Source organism: Carettochelys insculpta, chromosome 16, assembly GCF_033958435.1.
Source record: "Carettochelys insculpta isolate YL-2023 chromosome 16, ASM3395843v1, whole genome shotgun sequence".
Classification (NCBI taxonomy): domain Eukaryota; kingdom Metazoa; phylum Chordata; order Testudines; family Carettochelyidae; genus Carettochelys; species Carettochelys insculpta.
The window spans coordinates 337091-355826 of record NC_134152.1 but is presented as its reverse complement, the minus strand read 5'-3'; the positions used below and the strand labels follow the sequence as shown (position 1 = coordinate 355826).

The 18736-nt window shown below is 46.1% G+C and overlaps 2 protein-coding genes across 3 annotated transcripts in view; one reads left to right on the top strand and one right to left on the bottom strand.

Annotated features, from left to right (window-relative positions):
- LOC142021847 (WW domain-binding protein 2-like) overlaps positions 1 to 13251 on the bottom strand; it is a 33279-nt gene extending 20028 nt beyond the window's left edge. The window contains exons 1-5 of the mRNA XM_075011097.1: positions 13199 to 13251; positions 10925 to 11033; positions 7693 to 7813; positions 6553 to 6642; positions 593 to 679 (exon numbers count right to left, since the gene is read on the bottom strand). Of these exons, the coding sequence (XP_074867198.1) occupies positions 593 to 679; positions 6553 to 6642; positions 7693 to 7813; positions 10925 to 11033; positions 13199 to 13251 (460 nt within the window). The remainder of the gene's footprint in view (positions 1 to 592; positions 680 to 6552; positions 6643 to 7692; positions 7814 to 10924; positions 11034 to 13198) is intronic.
- The window catches only part of CCDC78 (coiled-coil domain containing 78), a 102341-nt gene that overhangs the window by 31256 nt on the left and 52349 nt on the right, over positions 1 to 18736 (top strand). The gene's annotated exons all lie outside the window — the stretch shown is intronic.

Here is an 18736-nt window from a genome sequence, read left to right as displayed (position 1 = left end):
CAAGGGGTCAGGGCAAGGCATGGGGATGTAGATGTCGCAGTAGGGGTTTTGGTGAGGAAGGGACTCAGGCAGGGGATTGAGGATGCTGGAGTGAGGGCAGGTGTGGATAACATAGGCCAGGGTGTGTTTTGTGTGACGGTGTGTGTGTGTGTGTGTGTGTGTGTGTGTGTGTGAAGGGGGGTATGCTCAAGGGCTGAGGGTGGATGGGGCAGAGTTTGGAGAGCTGGGGAGGAGGGGTGAAGGAAGATGGGCAGGGGACGAGGGGGCGCAGGGCAGGATGGTCAGGGCAGGGTTAGGAGGGATGCTGAGGGTTAGGGATAGAAGAGTCAGGACAAGGCTTGGAGGGCTCATGGCGGAGGGTTGGGGCCCTTCACACCAGCAGATCTACTGATAGTAGAGCACTGTGTGAGTAATTGGGAGTGAAAGAACATGGATAGAGAAGGCCTGATGTAAAGCCTTTGAAGTCAATGGAAAAATTTTGTCTGACTTCTGAGAGTACTGGATGGGCCCTTGGTTCCTTCCTCTCTGAGGCGTCTGCTGGAAGTTTGGGGGACATTTCATATAATCAACATGAAAACATTCCAGTGCTTACGGGGAGCTTGAGGTGCTGATGGGTGAGCATAGGTGTAGATTGAGGCGGTTGGGTAGTCCTGGAGATTAGCAGCCTCTCTTAATGTATCTGTGTATTTAACAAGCAGAAAGAATGTTAGTAAAAATAACTCTTGCATGGATTTAGTGCCTTTCTCTTCTGAATCTTTCAGTGCTTTACAATCTGGCTGTTGGAAGGATTTCAAAGCATAGACCAAGGCTCTGAATCTTCCCAGCCTCTAAGAGCAGAAATTGGACTGAACCAGGGTGCTGTACACTCTTTTATGGTTGCTCTAACCAATTCTGCAGACTGTAAACTGTCACTTAAAAGATTTCTGGACATCCTAATTTTGAAGACAATATTTTGAACAGAAATTCAGTGATACCTCCCTGAATCTGCATACACCTTGAACAATACCTTTGCCCTCAGAACCTTACTGGGTTACTGACGCCAAAGCTCTGTGTTAATAGTGATGACAACACTGTTAACTACAGCAAGAAGTCCTGTGGCACCTTATAGGTTAACAGATTTATTGGAGCATAAGCTTTCATGGGCAAAGACCCACTTCATCAGATGTTAACTACTGCACCACTGAGCCTGTGAAGAAAGACCCAGCTACTTTATAACTGGTGGCGGGGTGGGGTGGGGCAGGGGCACTACTTTGGGACTGATTTTCATGTGAAGTAAACTAAAGTATATAGATAGGAAGCCAGTGATAGGCGACATGCTAGAACCCAGGGAGTCCACATTCCACCTGGGGAAAAAATGCTTTTAATGAATTATAGTAACAAACCACATGGAAAATTCTGTCTCAACCAAGCAGTTTGAGGCAGCAGAATATGAGATGGAAAACACAGAGACTGGTACTAAAGCGCTGGGGGGAAAAAAAATCCCAATTGCCCAGATGTGGTTTAGACTTTAAAAATCAGATCAACTTAGCTGTGTTTTTGAGACCAACAAGAAGTCCTGTGGCACCTTATAGACTAACAGATATTTTGGAGCATAAGCTTTTGTGGGCAAAGACCCACTCCATCAGATGCGTGAATGGGGTGTTGGTTTCAGAAGGGTATTTAAAGAGTGGGGTCCCAGTAAAAGGTAGGGCCAGACCTGACTAGGTCTATTCAGGCAGGGTGGAAAAGGCCCTTTATCAGTAGTATGTATGAAGAGGAAAAACAGGTCAGATAAGGGCAGGGCGGGGCGTGGGATGTGGCCCACTCTCGGTCTAATGTAACATGTTACTGTTCAACATGCAAGGCACTACATTTAGCCATTTGGAATGGAGATCCATCAACTACATGAAAAAACTCGCCCAAATCCAGACAGATTTTTTTTCTCAGTCTAATGTGGAGATGTTAACTCCTAGGGCAGAGAAGCTCCTTTTGTAAGGTGCGAGCCACTCCCAATGTCTGTTTAATCCTTGGTTAATGGAGTCAAATTTGCATCAAATCATTGGCACTGCTATGGGCACCCGCATGGCCCCACACTATGCCAACATTTTTATGGCTGACCTGGAACAAAGTTTTCTCAGTTCTTGTCCCCTAGCGCCCCTCCTCTACTTGCGCTACATTGATGACATCATCATCATCTGGATTGATGAGAAGGAGGCTCTTGAAGAGTTCCACCGTGATTTCAACAATTTCCACACCACCATCAATCTTAGCCTGGACCAGTCCACACAAGAGATTCACTTCCTGGATGCTACTGTGCAGATAAGCGATGGTCACATAAATACCACCCTATAGCGAAAACCCACGGACCGCTGTGCTTATCTACACGCCTCCAGCTTCCATCCAGGGCATACTACACAATCCATTGTATACAGCCAGGCACTAAGGTACAACAGTATTTGCTCTGATCCATCAGACAGAGACAAACATCTACAAGACCTTTACCAAGCTTTCCTCAAACTACAATACCCACCTAAGGAAGTGAGGAAACAAATTGACAGAGCCAGACGGGTACCCAGAAGCCACCTGCTACAAGACAGGCCTTGCAAGGAAAACAAGAGAACACCACTGACCATCACATACAGCCCCTACCTAAGGCCTCTCCAGTGCATCATCAGTGATCTGCAACCCATCCAACAATGATCTTTCACTCTCACAGACGTTGGGAGGCAGGCCTGTCCTTGCCTATAGACAGCCTGCCAGCCTTAAACAAATCCTCACCAGCCACTATAGGTCACAAAACAGAAACTCTAAGCCTGGAACCAATCCCTGCAACAAACCCCGCTGCCAACTCTGCTCACATATCTACACCAGTGATATCATCACATGACCTAACACCAACCATACCATCAGGGGCTCCTTTACCTGCACATCTACTAATATAATACATGCCATCATGTGCCAGCAATGCCCCACTGCAATTTACAGTGGCCAAACTGGACAGTCTCTACGTAAAAGAATAAATGGACATTAATCCGACATCTGGAATGGTAATGTACAGAAGCCTGTGGGAGAACACTTGAATCTCCCTGGACACTCAGTAGCAGATTTAAGGGTGGCAGTCATGAAACAAAGAAATTTCAAAAATCAAATGGAGAGAGAAATCTCAGCTGCAATTTATTTGCAAATTTGACTCCATTAACCAAGGATTAAACGGAGACGGGGAGTGGCTCACACCTTACAAAAGTAGCTTCTCTGCCCTAGGTGTTAACATCTCCACGTTAGGCTGAGAATGGGCCATGTCCACCATCCGCTCTCTTATCTGACCTGTTTTTTCGTCTCTTCATACATGCTACTGATAATGGGCCTTTTCCACCCTGACTGAATAGACCTTGTCAGTTCTGGCCCTCCCTTTAACTGGGACCCCACTCTTTGAATACTGTTCTGAAACCTCCCGCCCACTCATGCATCTGATGAAGCAGGTCTTTGCCCACGAAAGCTTATGCTTCAAAATATCTGTTAGTCTATAATGTGCCGCAGGACTTCTTGTTGTTTTCAAAGATACAGACTAACATGGCTACCTCTCTGATAGCTGTGTTTGTTTAGGGGTGTCAATAAAACACAGCCCTGACCACCATAGCTATGCCAACTTAACCCCCCATGTAGGCACAGCCATGTCACCAGATGAATGCTTCCGTCAGTGTAGCTACCATCATTTGGGGAGGTGGGGTTTCTGTACTGCTGCAATACCTCCTTCCATAGATGTAAGCTGTGTCTACACAACAGGCTTATGCTGGCATAGCTGCAGTGACATAATTATGGTGGTATACGGCATGTCATTACTACCTGCCAGATAGATGGATAGTGATCAGTCCAGCACGTATTGATTTATTGCATCTAGTTGAGAAACTGCTGAAAGGAAGAAAGATTCCTTCAGAGAAGACCCTGATACCAGGGGGTTTGAAAGCCAAAGCCAAAAACCTGAGATTTCAGCCAGATAGTGGCCAACCAGGTAAGGCACAAGTAGGAAGTAGGTATAGGGTGACTTGGAGATGGCTGCAGCTGAGGAGATTCCAAGAGAAAGGCCTGAGATTGAAAAAGCCTGGAAAGGTAAAACTGATGGACAGGGTTTTGGTAGTTGAATTTTATTTTGGGGCATATTGCTGTGAATAAGATGGAACCCCTTGAGAAGGGGTGTTGTGAATGGCTAAGAAGTGCTTGTGTAGAGTCAGTTTAAAAACTCCTTTTAAGGGACATGTTGTTACCCTAGCACTGCAGAGGTACTCCTTGCCATGGGGAATGCATGGGAAATGTCTGATCTTAACTATGCTTCAGGCTAATAGATCTTTCAGAGGCAGGAAGTTTTTCCTGGTAACATAAATTTTGCCTGATTTAGGTGACAACATTTATGTCGACACCCAAATCTGACAAAACAAAATTTGTCAGAAGGGAGTTCACACTTGTGTCCACATTGGGGGACCACCATCAACAGTGTGAACAATGCACCAGGGGTAAGTATCCCGCAGGGCGAAGTTGTGGGGAGACAGAGCAGATCTATGTGCATCTTGGGATCCCTTCCGAGTTCTCTCTCAGCATCCTCAGCTGCTAGGAGCATCATCATGAGGCTCTCTGTGCTTCTGGGGAATGTCAAAGCAGCGCAGCAGCAGTCTGCTTGCCTCTGTGTTCCTAATGCACGGCAGAACAGAAGCTGCCCAGCGATTTGTTCTTTGTTCACCAAATGAAGCAGTGAACTCAGTTGTAAGATACTTCCTAGAGTTTCAGAAGGGGAGAGGTGCATTCCTGCAGAGCAGCAGAGATCAAAACTCTGAACAGAGTGATCAGTGCAAGCGTTGTGGGATTTGGTGAACGCCAGTTCTGATGACAAAACACACAACACTGTCTATTGTTGAAAATAATTGGAGAGGAAAAGAAGAATGTATTTTGCAGGGTGGAAGTTTTTGTTACCAAAACTGGGTATTTTTCTGACAAAAATTACATTGTAGTATGTACATTCTCACTGTTTTGTTGCCAAAAGACAGTTTTTTGGCAACAAAACTTGGTGTTGGCATATCTATAATGTCGTCATATCCCATAAATACTAGCTAGACTCATCTGTTTGCTCTAGTTCTGTGCTTGACTTTATCATGCTAACTAGTTTTTTCTTTGTGGTGTTTATACCCCTTGGATGTCCTGGGATAGAGATCCATATATCTGATGCTTAGCTAAGAGTTTCAACAGCTTTAGCCAACTTCCTATTTGTCACATATGCAGATACGATCATTATTATGTAGTAATTACTGTCATGTAAATTGCTGACTCTTAAATACCAGGGCCCAGAGCCACAAAAATACTTAGGCCCCTAAATTCCCTTGAAATCAATGTTGTAGTCACATTGATCCCAGGATATTAGGCACAAGATGGATGAGGTATAGTAGACCATCAGAGTTAAACACCTCAGCAGTGTAGGTTGTAACTTTGAACAAAAAGTTATGGTGGTTCTTTCAAAGTTTACAACTGAACATTGACTTAAAACAGCTTTGAAACTTTACTGCACAGGGGAAAAAAACACTAATTTCCCTTTATTTAGTAGGTTGTGTTTAGCACAGTAATGTGTTTTGTGTGTGCGTTGGGCCGGGGGTGGTGGTTTAGTCTCTGCTGCTGCCTGTTGCAATCTTCTGGTTCCAAATGAGGCGTGTGTTTTACTGGTCTGTTTGTAAGTCTGATGTTCCTAACTCTAAGGTTCTACTGTGCAGGAGGCCTCTTTAGAGCTCCACACTGCAAAGGTCAGGAAAAAAAATAGTAGCAGCACCTTCCTCTGTCCTTTTATCAAGAGGCCAAAGAACGTGAATGCAGGAGATTGAATAAAGAGCCCCTGAGTGTACACGTCAACTGGGTTCAGGGACTGGATTGAATTGATATCTCTGAGCACAGTGAGTGGGTATTAATGCTTTGCAATTTGGCTTGCTGGTTCTACAATTCTCTCTTCCTCATTTCAGATGGGGTATGGGAGCTATAGTTGTGAAGGAAGAAGAGAGGGTTATTTCCTTACAGTGGTGGTGCCCTACTCTATTGATTCTGGGAGAATAAAGTCATCAATATACATGAGATACTCAGGCCCAGATCATCAAAGATCTTTAGATCAGTGGAAATAAGGTGTCTAAAGACCTTTAATAGTGTTGTCAGATTCCTTAGGTGTCCTACACCTGGTCTGGAATATTATATATTATAATATACAAAACCATTAACACCACTCTTTGTGCCCTATATAAACACAAGACCTGTGCCAGTCCACAGCGCTCTATCTTTTGGCTTTCATATGGCATCCCTTTGTCTGTACGGCCCTTATGGGGTCCAGTTCTGGTGACCCTATTCTAATTTAGAAACATCCTGCTCCACACACAGTTTTATTAGCTTCAGTAGGAGAGTTCTTGCAGCAAGGTACCATTTAATGAATGGAGAGCTATTGGAATCTGGCATATACATTGTAAATCCTTTGGATCTGGGACCTTGCTTTCTCACGCGTATATAAAACACCTCCTGACTTTTGGCACTACACAGAACCATCAGAAACCTCACCTGCTGCAGACAGGGTTTGGATCATATTCAGGCAATCAGTGGCTCCATAGAGGAAGATGAATTTGAAGGTAAGAATACCCTGACTGGAAGCTAAATGGATGAGATTACGGTGAAAACATAAGTCAGCTGACAGTTTCTTCACTAGATGCAGTTCTTCTTTCTAGAGTTTACTGTACTGTCCCTTTTTCCTTGTCTCTTTGAACCCTGATATTTTGTTCTGCTCCCATGCTCTTCCCTCCCACAGTTCCATGATTCCTTTCCCTATCTTTCTGGTGACATGAATACTACACAGAAACTACATTATCCTTGCACCATGTTCAAATGACCATGATGAAAGGAGGTGATCTCTCATATATTATCTGTTCTTGTATTGCTGCACACAATGATCCTTTGCAGTTCTCCCAGGATCTTTAAATAATTTACAATCACTAAGTTTCTCAACCTGCCTGTGCCTCTGGGAGAAGCTGAAGCATAAAAAGTGACTTGTCCAAAGTGACACAGTGAGTAGGTGGTAGAGTTGGGGATAGAGCTCAGGAACCCTAGTCCAATCACTTGGTGTAAGGAGTTATATGGGCCCACATCCTCAATGGCATGTAAGTGCCTTACTCTCACAGAAACCAATAGGAATAGGGCACCTAAATAATTCTGAGGAACTGATAATGTCAAGAAAACCCATAACACACAGATAACCTGATAAATTGATTGGGGTACATGCATTTTGAAGGTACTTTTTGAGATACATATGCATGTGCAAGTGACCATATTTTCTCTCTCAACTGAAAATGGTGGCTGGTTAATCCAAGTTGTATGGGCATCCTATGGTTTTATCCCAGCCCTCACTTCCAAGTTCTCGGGGAGGGCCTCAGTTGCCCTCAAATGAGTGGATTCGGATCCTCTGGAAATCAGATGTACTCCTAGTTTTATATTTCTGATGACCAATTCAGGCCCAGTTTAAAGTGGTCATCAACATGACAGTGGCCTTCTCATAGTGAGGACACCTGCATTTGGGCCTCTGTACTGCTACACAGGCAACATCTGCTAATATCCAGCTGCGTCTCGTCACTCAGAGTAAGTGTGACCTGAGACACAGTGACACAGGGCAGGAGTAGGGTCCTGGGTATGGAAAGGTATAACACATACTAGCAGTCCCTTTGATATACTGCTGTTTGGAGTTCAGCTCCTCCCCTATCACACAGTCCCCCAGGAGCTGAAGTGGAAAACGGATGGTCGTGGAACCCTTGTCCTTGTGCTGGAATATCATCTAGGGAAACAGATAAGAATTGGTTCAGGAAGAATACTGCTTTCAGCTTGGTTGGTTATTTGGGGAGTGGGGTCAGAAAGGGAGGGGAGAGACCTAGGGAGGTGCCAATGCTGGAGGTGATAAGCAGGGTGAAGCTGAGACTAATGCAAACCTGTAACCCCACTGTTCTATGCTGGATCCCTCTGCAAGTTCAAGAGCTTCATAGAACAATAGAACTGGAAGAGACCTAAAAAAGCCCCCTGCTCTAAGCAGGACCAAACCCATCAGATCAGCCCGGCCAGGGCTTTGTTAAAGCAAGACTTAAATACCTCCAGGGATGGAGACTCCCACTACTTCCCTAGGTAGACCATTCCTATGCTTCACCACCCTCCTAGTGAAAAAGTTTTTTCTAATGTTCAACCTGGACCTTACCAACTGCAACTTGAGACCATTGTTCTGTGTTCTGACATCCGTAACCACTGTGAACAGCCTCTATGCAACCTCCCTTCAGTAAGTTGAAGGCTGTTATCAAGTCCCCCCTCAGTCTTCTCTTCTGCAGACTAAACAGTCCCAATTCCCTCAACCTTTCTTCATAGGTCATATGCTCCAGCCCCCTAATTATTTTGGCCACCCTCCACTGGACCCTCTCCAGTGTATCCACTTCCTTCCTATAACTGGGGGCCCAGAACTGGATACAGTCTTCCAGATGCAGCCTCACCAAAGCCAAATAAAGGGGAGCAATCACTTCTCTGGATCTACTGACAACACTCCTCTAGATGCAACCTAATATGCCATTAGCCTTCTTGGCTACAATGGCACACTGTTGACTCATGTCCAGCTTCTCATCCACTACAACTCCCAGGTCCTTTTCTGCAGAACTACTACTGAGCCAGTCAGACCCCAGCCTGTAACAATGCTTGGGATTCTTCTGGCCCAAGTGCAGGACTCTGCACTTGTCCTTGTTGAACCTCATCAGATTTCTTGCAGCCCAATTTGTCTAAGTCAGTCTGGACCCTATCCCTACCCTCCAGCATATCTACCTCTCCCCCTAGCTTAGTGTCATCTGCAAACTTGCTGAGGGTGCAATCCAGCCCCTCATCCAGGTCATTGATAAATATGTTGAACAGAACAGGACCCAGAACCAAACCTTGGGGCACTCCACTAGAAACCGACCACCATCCTGACATAGAGCCGTTGATCACTACCCGCTGGGCCTGACCTTCTAGCCAGCTTTCTATCCAATCCGCATTCCTTTAACTTGGTGACAAGAATATTGTGGGAGACCATATCAAAAGCTTTGCTAAAGTCCAGATAAATCACATCCATTGATTTTTCCCGCGTGCCCCCCCCCCCATCCACAGAGCCATTTTATCTCATCGTAGAAACTAGTCAGATTTGTCAGGCATGACTTCCCCTTCATGAATCCATGCTGACTATTCCTGATCACTTTTCCCTCCTCTAAGTGCCTCAGAATGACTTTATTGAGGAGCCCCTCCCTAATTTTTCCAGGGATTGATGTAAGACTGACCGGCCTATAGTTCCCTGGATCATCCTTCTTCCCTTTTTTTAAAAATGAGAACTACATTTGCCTTTTTCCAATCATCCGGGATCTCTCCCGAACTCTATGACTTTTCAAAGATAATGGCCAAGGGCTCGTCAATGACATACACCACCAACTCCCTTGGATGAATTCGGTCCAGGCTCATGGATTTATGTACGTTTAGCTTTTTTAGATAGCTCCTAACCTGCTCTTTCCCCACCAAAGGCTGTCCACCTTCATCCACAGCTCGCATTAGTCTGGGAGCTGTCATTGTCCATGAAGACAGAGGCAAAGAAAGCATTAAGTACTTCAGCTTTCCCTACATCATCTGTCACTGGGTTACTGCCCTCATCCAGTAGGGGCCCCACCCCCTCTCTGATCACCTTCTTGCTAACATGCCTGTAGAAACTTTTCTTGTTATCCTTCACATTCCTCACGAGTCACAATTCCAGTTGCACTTTTGGCTTCCTGATAATTGCCCTACATTCTCAAGCTGTACATTTATATCCCTCCCTACACATCTGTCCGAGTTTCTACTTTTTGTAAGCTCCATTTTTGTGCCCAAGTTTTCCAAGGATTTCCCCAGTAAGCCAGTCTGGTCTCCTACCATATTTACTTCTCTTGCTGTGCATTGGGATGGTTTTTCTGTGCCTTCAATAGGGCTTCCTTAAAATACTGCCAGTTTTTCTGGACTCCTTTTTCCTTCATGGTAGCATCCTAGGGAATTCTGCCCATCAGATTCCTGAAGGATTCAAAGTCTGCTTTTCTGAAGTCCAAGGTATATAATTTTACTGCTATCTTTCTTTCTTTCCTTTGGTCAGGATCCTGAAGTCTACCAGCTCATGATCACTGCTTCCCAGGTTGTCGCCCACCTCTGCCTTCCCTATTAGTTCCTCCCTGTTTGTAAGCAGCAGGTCGAGCCGCACATGACTTCTGGTCGGATCCTTCAGCACTTGTACAAAGAAGTGATCCCCAACATTCTCCAGAAACTTCCTGGACTGCTTGTGTGCTGCCGTATTGGTCTCCCAACAGACGTCAGGGTAATTAAAGTCCCCCATGATGAGAGCCCGTGATCCGGAAACTTCTCTATTGTCCAAAAAGAGCCTCATCTACTTTATCCTGATTTGGCAGCCCGTAGCAGACACCAACCACCACATCTCCAGTGCTGCCTACACCACCAAACTTGACCCATAGATGCTCAACAGGCTTTTCTCCCTCCTATGTACTGGAGTTCCAAGCAATCGTAGTGCTCTCTTACACACAGTGCAACTTCTTTTCTCCCTTGCCTGTTCTTCCTGATCAGTTTATACCCTTTCATACCATTGTGAGCTTTACTTATCTTCTCAGAGATCATCTATCTTTCTCCTTCTGTGTCTAGGATACTCTCTACCCATGCATCCATGCGAACATCGACAATCTGGGCTCCTCCCTTCAGCTACCATGCAGTTTGCTAAAGCAGTGACATAGCATTGTGACACTCCAGTTTAATTTCCCATTTATATGGCTGGTTTATGGTTTTTATACTTTGCCACGTGTTCAGATGCAAAATTTTTGGGAATGTTGTAAATTAAATTTAGAGCCTAGATCCTTACTTTGTATTGTGTGAGGTACAGAATCCCTTTCTTTGCCCCTTGGAGCTCCTTGGGGAAGTTTGGCATCTCATCCAACATTAGCTGTACATTACTGAAATGAGCTAGAACCCTGGAAACAAAACACCCAGATTACCTCACAAAGAAACTCACTTGACAGGGAAATCAGGGGCAAAATGCAGAAATGGTATGTTTGGGCTTTTCTTTTGCACAGGGCCTGATTACCTCTTCTGAGGGGCTGGGGCTAGTAGATATTGGGGGGGGGGGGGGCTAAGATTTGGAATGGGGCCAAAATTAAGGGATTTATGTGTGGGAGGGGGTTACAGTTTGAGGCCAGAGGGGACACAGTGCATGAGGGGGTGAGGGCTCCAACTGAGAGTGCTGTTTCTAGGGATGAGTAGTTTGGCAGGCAGGAGGCTCCAGGCTGTGGTCAAGGAATTTGGAGTGTGTGTGGAGGGATTTAAGGCTGTAGGTAGGGGTCAGTTGCAGGGTATGGGGGAGAGCGTTAGAGACTTAGGGTGCAGGAGGAGCCTGGAGGTTCAGGATCTGGGAGGGAGTTAGGGTGTGGGAGAGGGGTCAGGGCTAGGACAGGGGGTTGGGGTGAGGTTGCTCTGCATGGTCTGCACTTGCTTGTGGGCTCTGCCCCCCTCAGTTCCCATTGCCCAGGAATTGCAGCCAGTGAGAGCTTTAGGGGGCAGAGCCTGCAGGTAAGGGTAGCACCAGAAGAGAGCGTCATAGTGACATAGCTCTGGGAGGGATGGATGGCGGTACACATAGCCACCTTCCCCACAAGCCAGGCAGAGCTGGCTCTGAACACAACATGCAGTGGACTTCAGGTCAGGACCCTGGGCTTTAGCCCCTAAATGCCCTTTCTTAATCCAGCCTTTAATCATCTTTATGAAGGTTTGCTGAGATAGTGCCCGATCCTATGAGGTGCTGAATAACTCCCAAAAGGTCTTGAGTGCCTCCCAAATCTCACAGATATTGAAGCTTACTCAGTATCTCATAGGATGAGGTCCAAAAAGAGGAGGTGAGAATTGCTGCACTGGTTCCCTGTGTTCTGTGTATACACTAGAGAATGGAACCTTTGGTAAAAGAAGCAATGGAATAGCTCCAGTTTAAGAGCTGACAGTGCAATGCATTCATGCTAGTTCGGTTGTTTCACACAATAACTATATATATGAGCACTAGCTAGAAGACCTGATCCTACAAATCTGTGCAGAACTCTCACTGGGGTTAGTAGAAGTTCCAACAGGATTGGGCTTGTTTAATGCTACAGCTTTATGATATACAGTAAACCCTCAATTTAACGGAACCTGATATAACGGACTTTGGAAATAACTGATGCGGTCTGCCAGCCCCCCCACCCCCTCCTAAATAAATGCCAGAGACTCACCAGAGCCACAGCCTGGGCTGGAGTTGCCACTGCAGTGGCTGGGGCCACCAGGGCCAGAGGAGCTGGTGGGTTGGAGTGGGAGAGCTGTGACAGGGCACAGGCGCTCTCCTCCCCCATCTCGTCTGTATGGAGCATGTCAGTCGGTGCCTGGCTGCCCCTGCCTGCTGTGGTGCTCAGCAGCAGCCATGCTGTCGGAGGCTGCTGCCTGTTGGGGATGGTCATGCTCTACCTTCGTGTGGATGGCTAGGAGATGGGGGGAGCTGAGAGCTGCAGGAGGTGGAAGGAATCAAGCCAGCATTCAGCTCCTCTCCTGGTAATTCAAAGAGGGAGATGGAGGTCTAGGGGGAAAAAAGCGCAGGAGAGGGGAAAGGGGGCAGGGGCAGAGGACAGGAGTGAAAGATGGGCTGGGAAGGTCAGTGCATCATCATATCATATTCGACTACAACAGACTTTTGGCATTAACAGACACGCCTTCCCTTCTGTTTGTCTGTTAAATTGAGAGTGTACTGTAATTAGTACATACTACCTATATCTTTTCTGATGATTTTTTTTCTCTGTATAGTTTGCAAAGTTCTCTGGGATTCCATGAAGGCAGTTTTACTAGACAATTGACTTCCTCAGCATAATTATTACAATGAAAAAAGGGTTCAATCAGTTAAACATCTTATGTTATAAAACACCTATTCTATTCATTAGATCTGTCATGCTCTATGTATTAGAGGGGGAATTAATTTTTCAGAATATAGATGGTTGCCTACAGTACCCAAGTGGCAATTTTAGCTTCTATCTCTAGGTGTCAATTTGACAATTGTGCCCCCTGAAGGTTTGTTACTGCAGCTGCATACACCTACCCATGTGATGACAAAATTTCCTGGTTTTACCTTTCCTCTGAGTTGTTAGTTGTCCTGGAGAATTGGTACCTGGTCACTTCCATTTTTTATCACTGAAAGGTACTCTGTCTTTTAACTACAGTGCCACACACACCTTTGGAGTGCTGGAGGCAGTGAAATGACTGCCGGTGTGATCAGCTGCTCTTTGTGACATCAGCAGATGAGGTAACACAACAAAGTTGTTTAATTCATTAGATGTTTTGAAATATACATAAGAGGGGAACTTTCCTGGCTTCCACACTACCCTGATGAAATGGTGTAGAGTCTCCCTACTCCTCCTTCCTTTACTAGAGGCCTCCCTGACCACAGGAGCTCCCTTTCCACTCTATGGCTGTGTCTGCATTAGCCCAAAACTTCAAAATGACCATGCAAAAGGCCATTTCAAAGTTTACTAATGAAGCGCTGAAATACATATTCAGAGCCTCATTAGAATGCCGGCAGCTGCGGCACTTCAAAGTTGACACGGCTCACCACTGCGTGGCTTGTCCAGGTGGGGGGGTCCTTTTCGAAAGGACCCTGGCAACTTCAAAATCCCCTTATTCCTAACAGCAGATAGGAATAAGGGGATTTCGAAGTTACTGGGGTCCTTTTGAAAAGGAGCCCCGTCTGCACAAGCTGTGTCAATTTCACAGGGCCGCGGCTGCCGGCATTCTAATGAAGCACTGAAATACATATTCAGAGCCTCATTAGTAAACTTCGAAATGGCCATTTGCATGGTCATTTCAAAGTTTTGGGCTAGTGTAGACATAGTCTATGTGTCGAAGAGTCCTCATAACCCCACTGGGGCCTCAGCCCAGGATTCCTAGGGAGCTTAACCCTCCAATCTTGTTGTGGTCACCTAAGACAGAGGTAGGGTAGCCACACTCCAGAATGCTCTACCTGCACTGGACATTTTCCTGAACCACGGGCCATTACATACAGTTCAAGGCAAACACAGTTTATTAATCAAAACAAAAATAGGAAAGGTTAAAGGCAAACACATAACCCGCCTCTGTGGCAGCGGCCATCACAAACAGTGTCTCGGGAAAGTATGACAGCTCACGGTCTGTTCCTCTGAGGTCTCAGGCCTCAGGTGTGCTGGACCAATGCTGTGAGTCACACTTGCTCTGGAGGCAGAATTCTTTTTTTTTTTTTTTTTCCCCCAGCATCAGCCTCCAGTTGGGATTATGATTCCCCCACCCCCAGGTCTGTCCTGTGAGGCCTCTTGGCTGGTGACATCTCCCTGCCTTGGGTCCTCTGCTCAAGGTCCCAAGTCAATCTCCCTAGCTCCTCACCCCACCCAGCTCCACGCTGCTCCAGGCCCAGCTGCACTATCTGCTGCTCTGCATCCAGCTTCTGGGCTGCTTCCCTGGCCCCTCTGGCTTTATAGCTGCTACTCTGCTCCCAGCATGGATCTGTTCTATGGGCTGCATGGGTGATGCGTTTTGGGGGAAAGGGGGAATGTGACTCTCCAAACACCAGGGGCAGGAGGGACAAGGGACTAGAGACTCTGAGTTGCCTGAGGAACAAACGGAGGGGCCTGGTGTCCATAGCAGGGCCTGGCCCCTACCTCTGTCACCAGCAGCAGCCAGAAGAAGATGAGCAAAGTGGTTTCACACCCTCAGCTCCTCTCTGCATCGCTCAGAGGAGGGGCAGGACTACCACCTTCACACTCACCAGTAGGAAGCGATGTGACTGGGAGCTGTAGGAGCAAAGCAAGCTATGACTGTCTCACTTCACTTCCCCGCTGCTACTAAGCTCAGGTCACAGGGCTGGGGAGAGCTGCTGGAGGCTCGTGCCAGGGGCTGGGAACTCTAGGAGGCAGGGGGTTGGAGCTCTGTGGAGGAGGTGCCTGGAACTCAGGGCAGGGAGGGCTCAGGGCAGAGGGTTGGGTTTGGGAGAGAGTTCAGGGCATAGGACTGGGGGTGCAGGAAGCTCAGGGAGGCACAGAGAGTATGGGAGGTGAAAGAGTCAGGGCTGGGGGTGGGGTAGAGGGGGCGGGCACCTAAGCCTGGGCCATCTGTGTCGGTGCACTGCTGCAGGGAACCTGGCAGCAGCGTAAGATACCTGCCCCCCACCAGCTTTCTTCCCTGGCACTGGTGACAACTGCATACAAGAGCAACAGCATATAATCTGCCCGTTGCCTCACCTGGCTTCAAACCCCTGGTTCCCAGTTTCAGCGTGAAGCAACAGGAGCCCAACTGGGAGAATGCATTGCAAGGTTTATTCCAGTAGGTTCTGAGCAATGTGCCTGGCCAGCTATTTAAGTGGCACACTCTGCTTGATATTTAAACACAGTGTGCCTGGGCAGCTCTTTAAAGAGCTGCCCAAGCCTACTGTTTAAATGGCATGACCCTACCTGCTGTTTAAATAACACACCCCGCCTGGCTTTTGGTGGAGAGCAGCTAGCTTCTGCCATAGGCTCAGTGGGGTGCAGCATCCCCTTGCTTTCACCTATAGACCCAGGCAAATTCAGCTCACATGGAGGATCGGACCCACAGCCTCCTGACTCCCTCATAAGCCTGCCTACCCTGTCAATCAGGTTGCCTGCAGTGCTGGCCTCTTCCCATTGTTCCTGGGGACTGTCAGTCTCAGGGTTTTGGTTTATCATTGACCCTTCCCTTTCTTTTTGGTAATGGGAGCCAGCTAACTAAAAAACCTCACTGAGTTTTAGTAAGAGGCTGATAGATCCCTTTCACATACAACGGCTTTGGTCTGTACGGGCCACAATCTCTCCTGATGAGATTACTTTAGACATCAGCCCATTGAGCTCCCAAACTATGCAAAGGGATTCACACACGCTACTGGGGAACATACCTCAGACTTATCAGGCCCTTAACAACACACTTTGCATCTGATTTTCATTAATAGGTTCTGATTTTGTAATTAATTCTTTAAGTTGTATTGTATTTCATGAAGAAAGGGAAATGATAATGGACAATTCCAATGCTACTCATAGAGAGAAATACAAAATCAATAGCCTTCCAGGGCAATGGTTTTCATCCCTATTTTTATTTAATTTGTGATCCCCCTAAGGGAGCTGCAAGTGGCTGTACCTTCAGACAGGCAAGTGAATAAAGTGCTGGTGGCCCACTAGGGGCTAACTCTGGTAAACTGTTTCTGAGTTATTGTTCACTCTTGTCTTGGGCTTTCACATAGCCTTCCAAAGCCCTTGTGGTGTTATGGAGTCTCCAGTCTGCACATTAGGTGTTACTTTTGGCCAGGATTTGCATCTAGCAAACTGGCAAAAAATTACCAGACCCGTATCCTTGTTATTGTCAATGGAGAGCCAACCTTGGGGTGCCCCGTGGGCAGCATGTATTGAGCCTAGAATTCCCAACTCCATCCCTATGATTACCCAGGACCCATTTGCAATACTGGCAAGAGCTGAGCTTTGACTGGAACAGAGAGATGCTCCTTGTCACAGGGGCTGGAGTGAGACTAGATTAGGCTCAGGTACAGCAAACTCTGTCCCATCTCAGGTATCAGTCCCTGAGTTGGGGAGGAAGGGGGCATCTCTTCACCCCTGCTGAGAGTGCTACCTGACCACCTCAACAACCATATAGCTGTTAGAAAAATAACACAGCAGGCAACAGATTACCCAGTCAATTCTTGGCATGCATTGGAGGCATTTTTTGGTTTGTTTGTTTGCTTTTTTTAATTTCAGAAAGTGGAGAAAGCTGCTAGGAGAGAGGCTGTTCTCAGTTTCATATTAATATAGGGAGGAACTGGTTGAGAATTTCAAAGTGGATGGCAGCTTCAGTGAAAGGGATCATGAAATTAAAGATAAAGTTCATGATTCTCAAGAAAGGTAGAAGAGAGAACAGCAAAATAAAGACAATGAATTTCAAGATGGCAGACTCAGGGAGCTGATATAATCCAGGAATAACCCAGGAAACTACAGGCCAGTCAGTTTAACTTCTGTGCCAGGAAAGATAATGGAGCCAGGTAATCAAAGAAATCATCTGCAAGCACTTGGAAGGTGGTAAGGTGATAGGGAACAGCCAGCATGGATTTGTAAAGAACAAATCATGTCAAACCAATATAATAGCCTTCTTTGATAGGATAACAAGCCTTGTGGAGAAGGGAGAAGTGGTAGATTTGGTATACCTAGACTTTAGTAAAGCATTTGATACTGTCTCGCATGATATTCTTATAAAAAAAAAAAATAGGCAAATACGACTTAGATGAGGCTACTATAGGGTGGGTGCATAACTGGCTGGATAACCATACTCAGAGAGTTGTTCTTAATGGTTCTCAATCCTGCTGGAAAAGTATAACAAGTGGGGCTCTGCAGGGTTCTGTTTTAGGATGGGTTCTTTTCAATATCTTCATCAACAATTTAGATATTGGCATAGAAAGTACGCTTATTATGTTTGCAGATGATACCAAGCTGGGCGGGGTTGCAACTGCTTTGGAGGATAGGATCATAATTCAAAATTATCTGGATAAATTGGAGAAATGGTCTGAGGTAAACATGGTGAAGTTTAATAAGGACAAATGCAAAGTGCTCCACTTAGGAAGGAAAAATCAGTTTCACACATACAGAATGGGAAGTGACTGTCTAGGAACGACTACAGCAGAAGGGGGTCTAGGGATTATAGTGGACCACAAGCTAAATATGAGTCAACGGTGTGGTGCTGTTGCAAAAAAAAGCAAACATGATTCTAGGATGCATTAACAGGTGTGTTGTGAACAAGACACGAGAAGTCATCCTTCCGCTCTACTCTGCGCTGGTTAGGCCTCAGCTGGAGTATTGTGTCCAGTTCTGGGCACCGCAGTTCAAAAAAGATGTGGAAAACTAGAGAGGGTCCAGAGAAGAGCGACAAGAATGATTAAAGGTCTAGAGAATGTGACCTATGAAGAAAGGCTGAAAGAACTGGGCTTGTTTAGTTTGGAAAAGAGAAGATTGAGGGGGGACATGATAGCGGTTTTCAGGTATCTAAAAGGGAGTCATAAGGAGGAAGGAGAAAACTTGTTCTTCTTGGCCTCTGAGGATAGAACAAGAGGCAATGGACTTAAACTGCAGCAAGGGAGGTTTAGGTTGGACATTAGGAAAAAGTTCCTAACTGTCAGGGTGGTCAAACAGTGGAATAAATTGCCAAAGGAGGTTGTGGAATATCCATCTTTAGAGATTTAAGAACAGGTTAGATAGATGTCTATCAGGGATGGTTTAGACAGTACTTGGTCCTGCCATTGGGGCAGGGGGCTGGACTTGATGGCCTCTTGAGGTCCCTTCCAGTCCTAGTGTTCTATGATAGGAAAGTCCTACGGGCAGTAGGACTAAGAGGAAAAACAGCTGAAGACAGCTAGCAGAGACATTAATGGTGCAAGTGCACACTATTCCACCAAGTAGGAAAGATAAGCAGTATGGCAAAAATACCATCCTGACTTAACCAAGATATCTTGGATGATCTAAAAATCAAGAAGGACTCCCATAAAAATGTAAACTAGGTCAAATACAAAGGATAAATATAAACAAATTTCACAAGTATAGAGGGGCAAAATTAGAAAGGCAAGGCACAACATGAACTTAATCTAGCTAGAGAC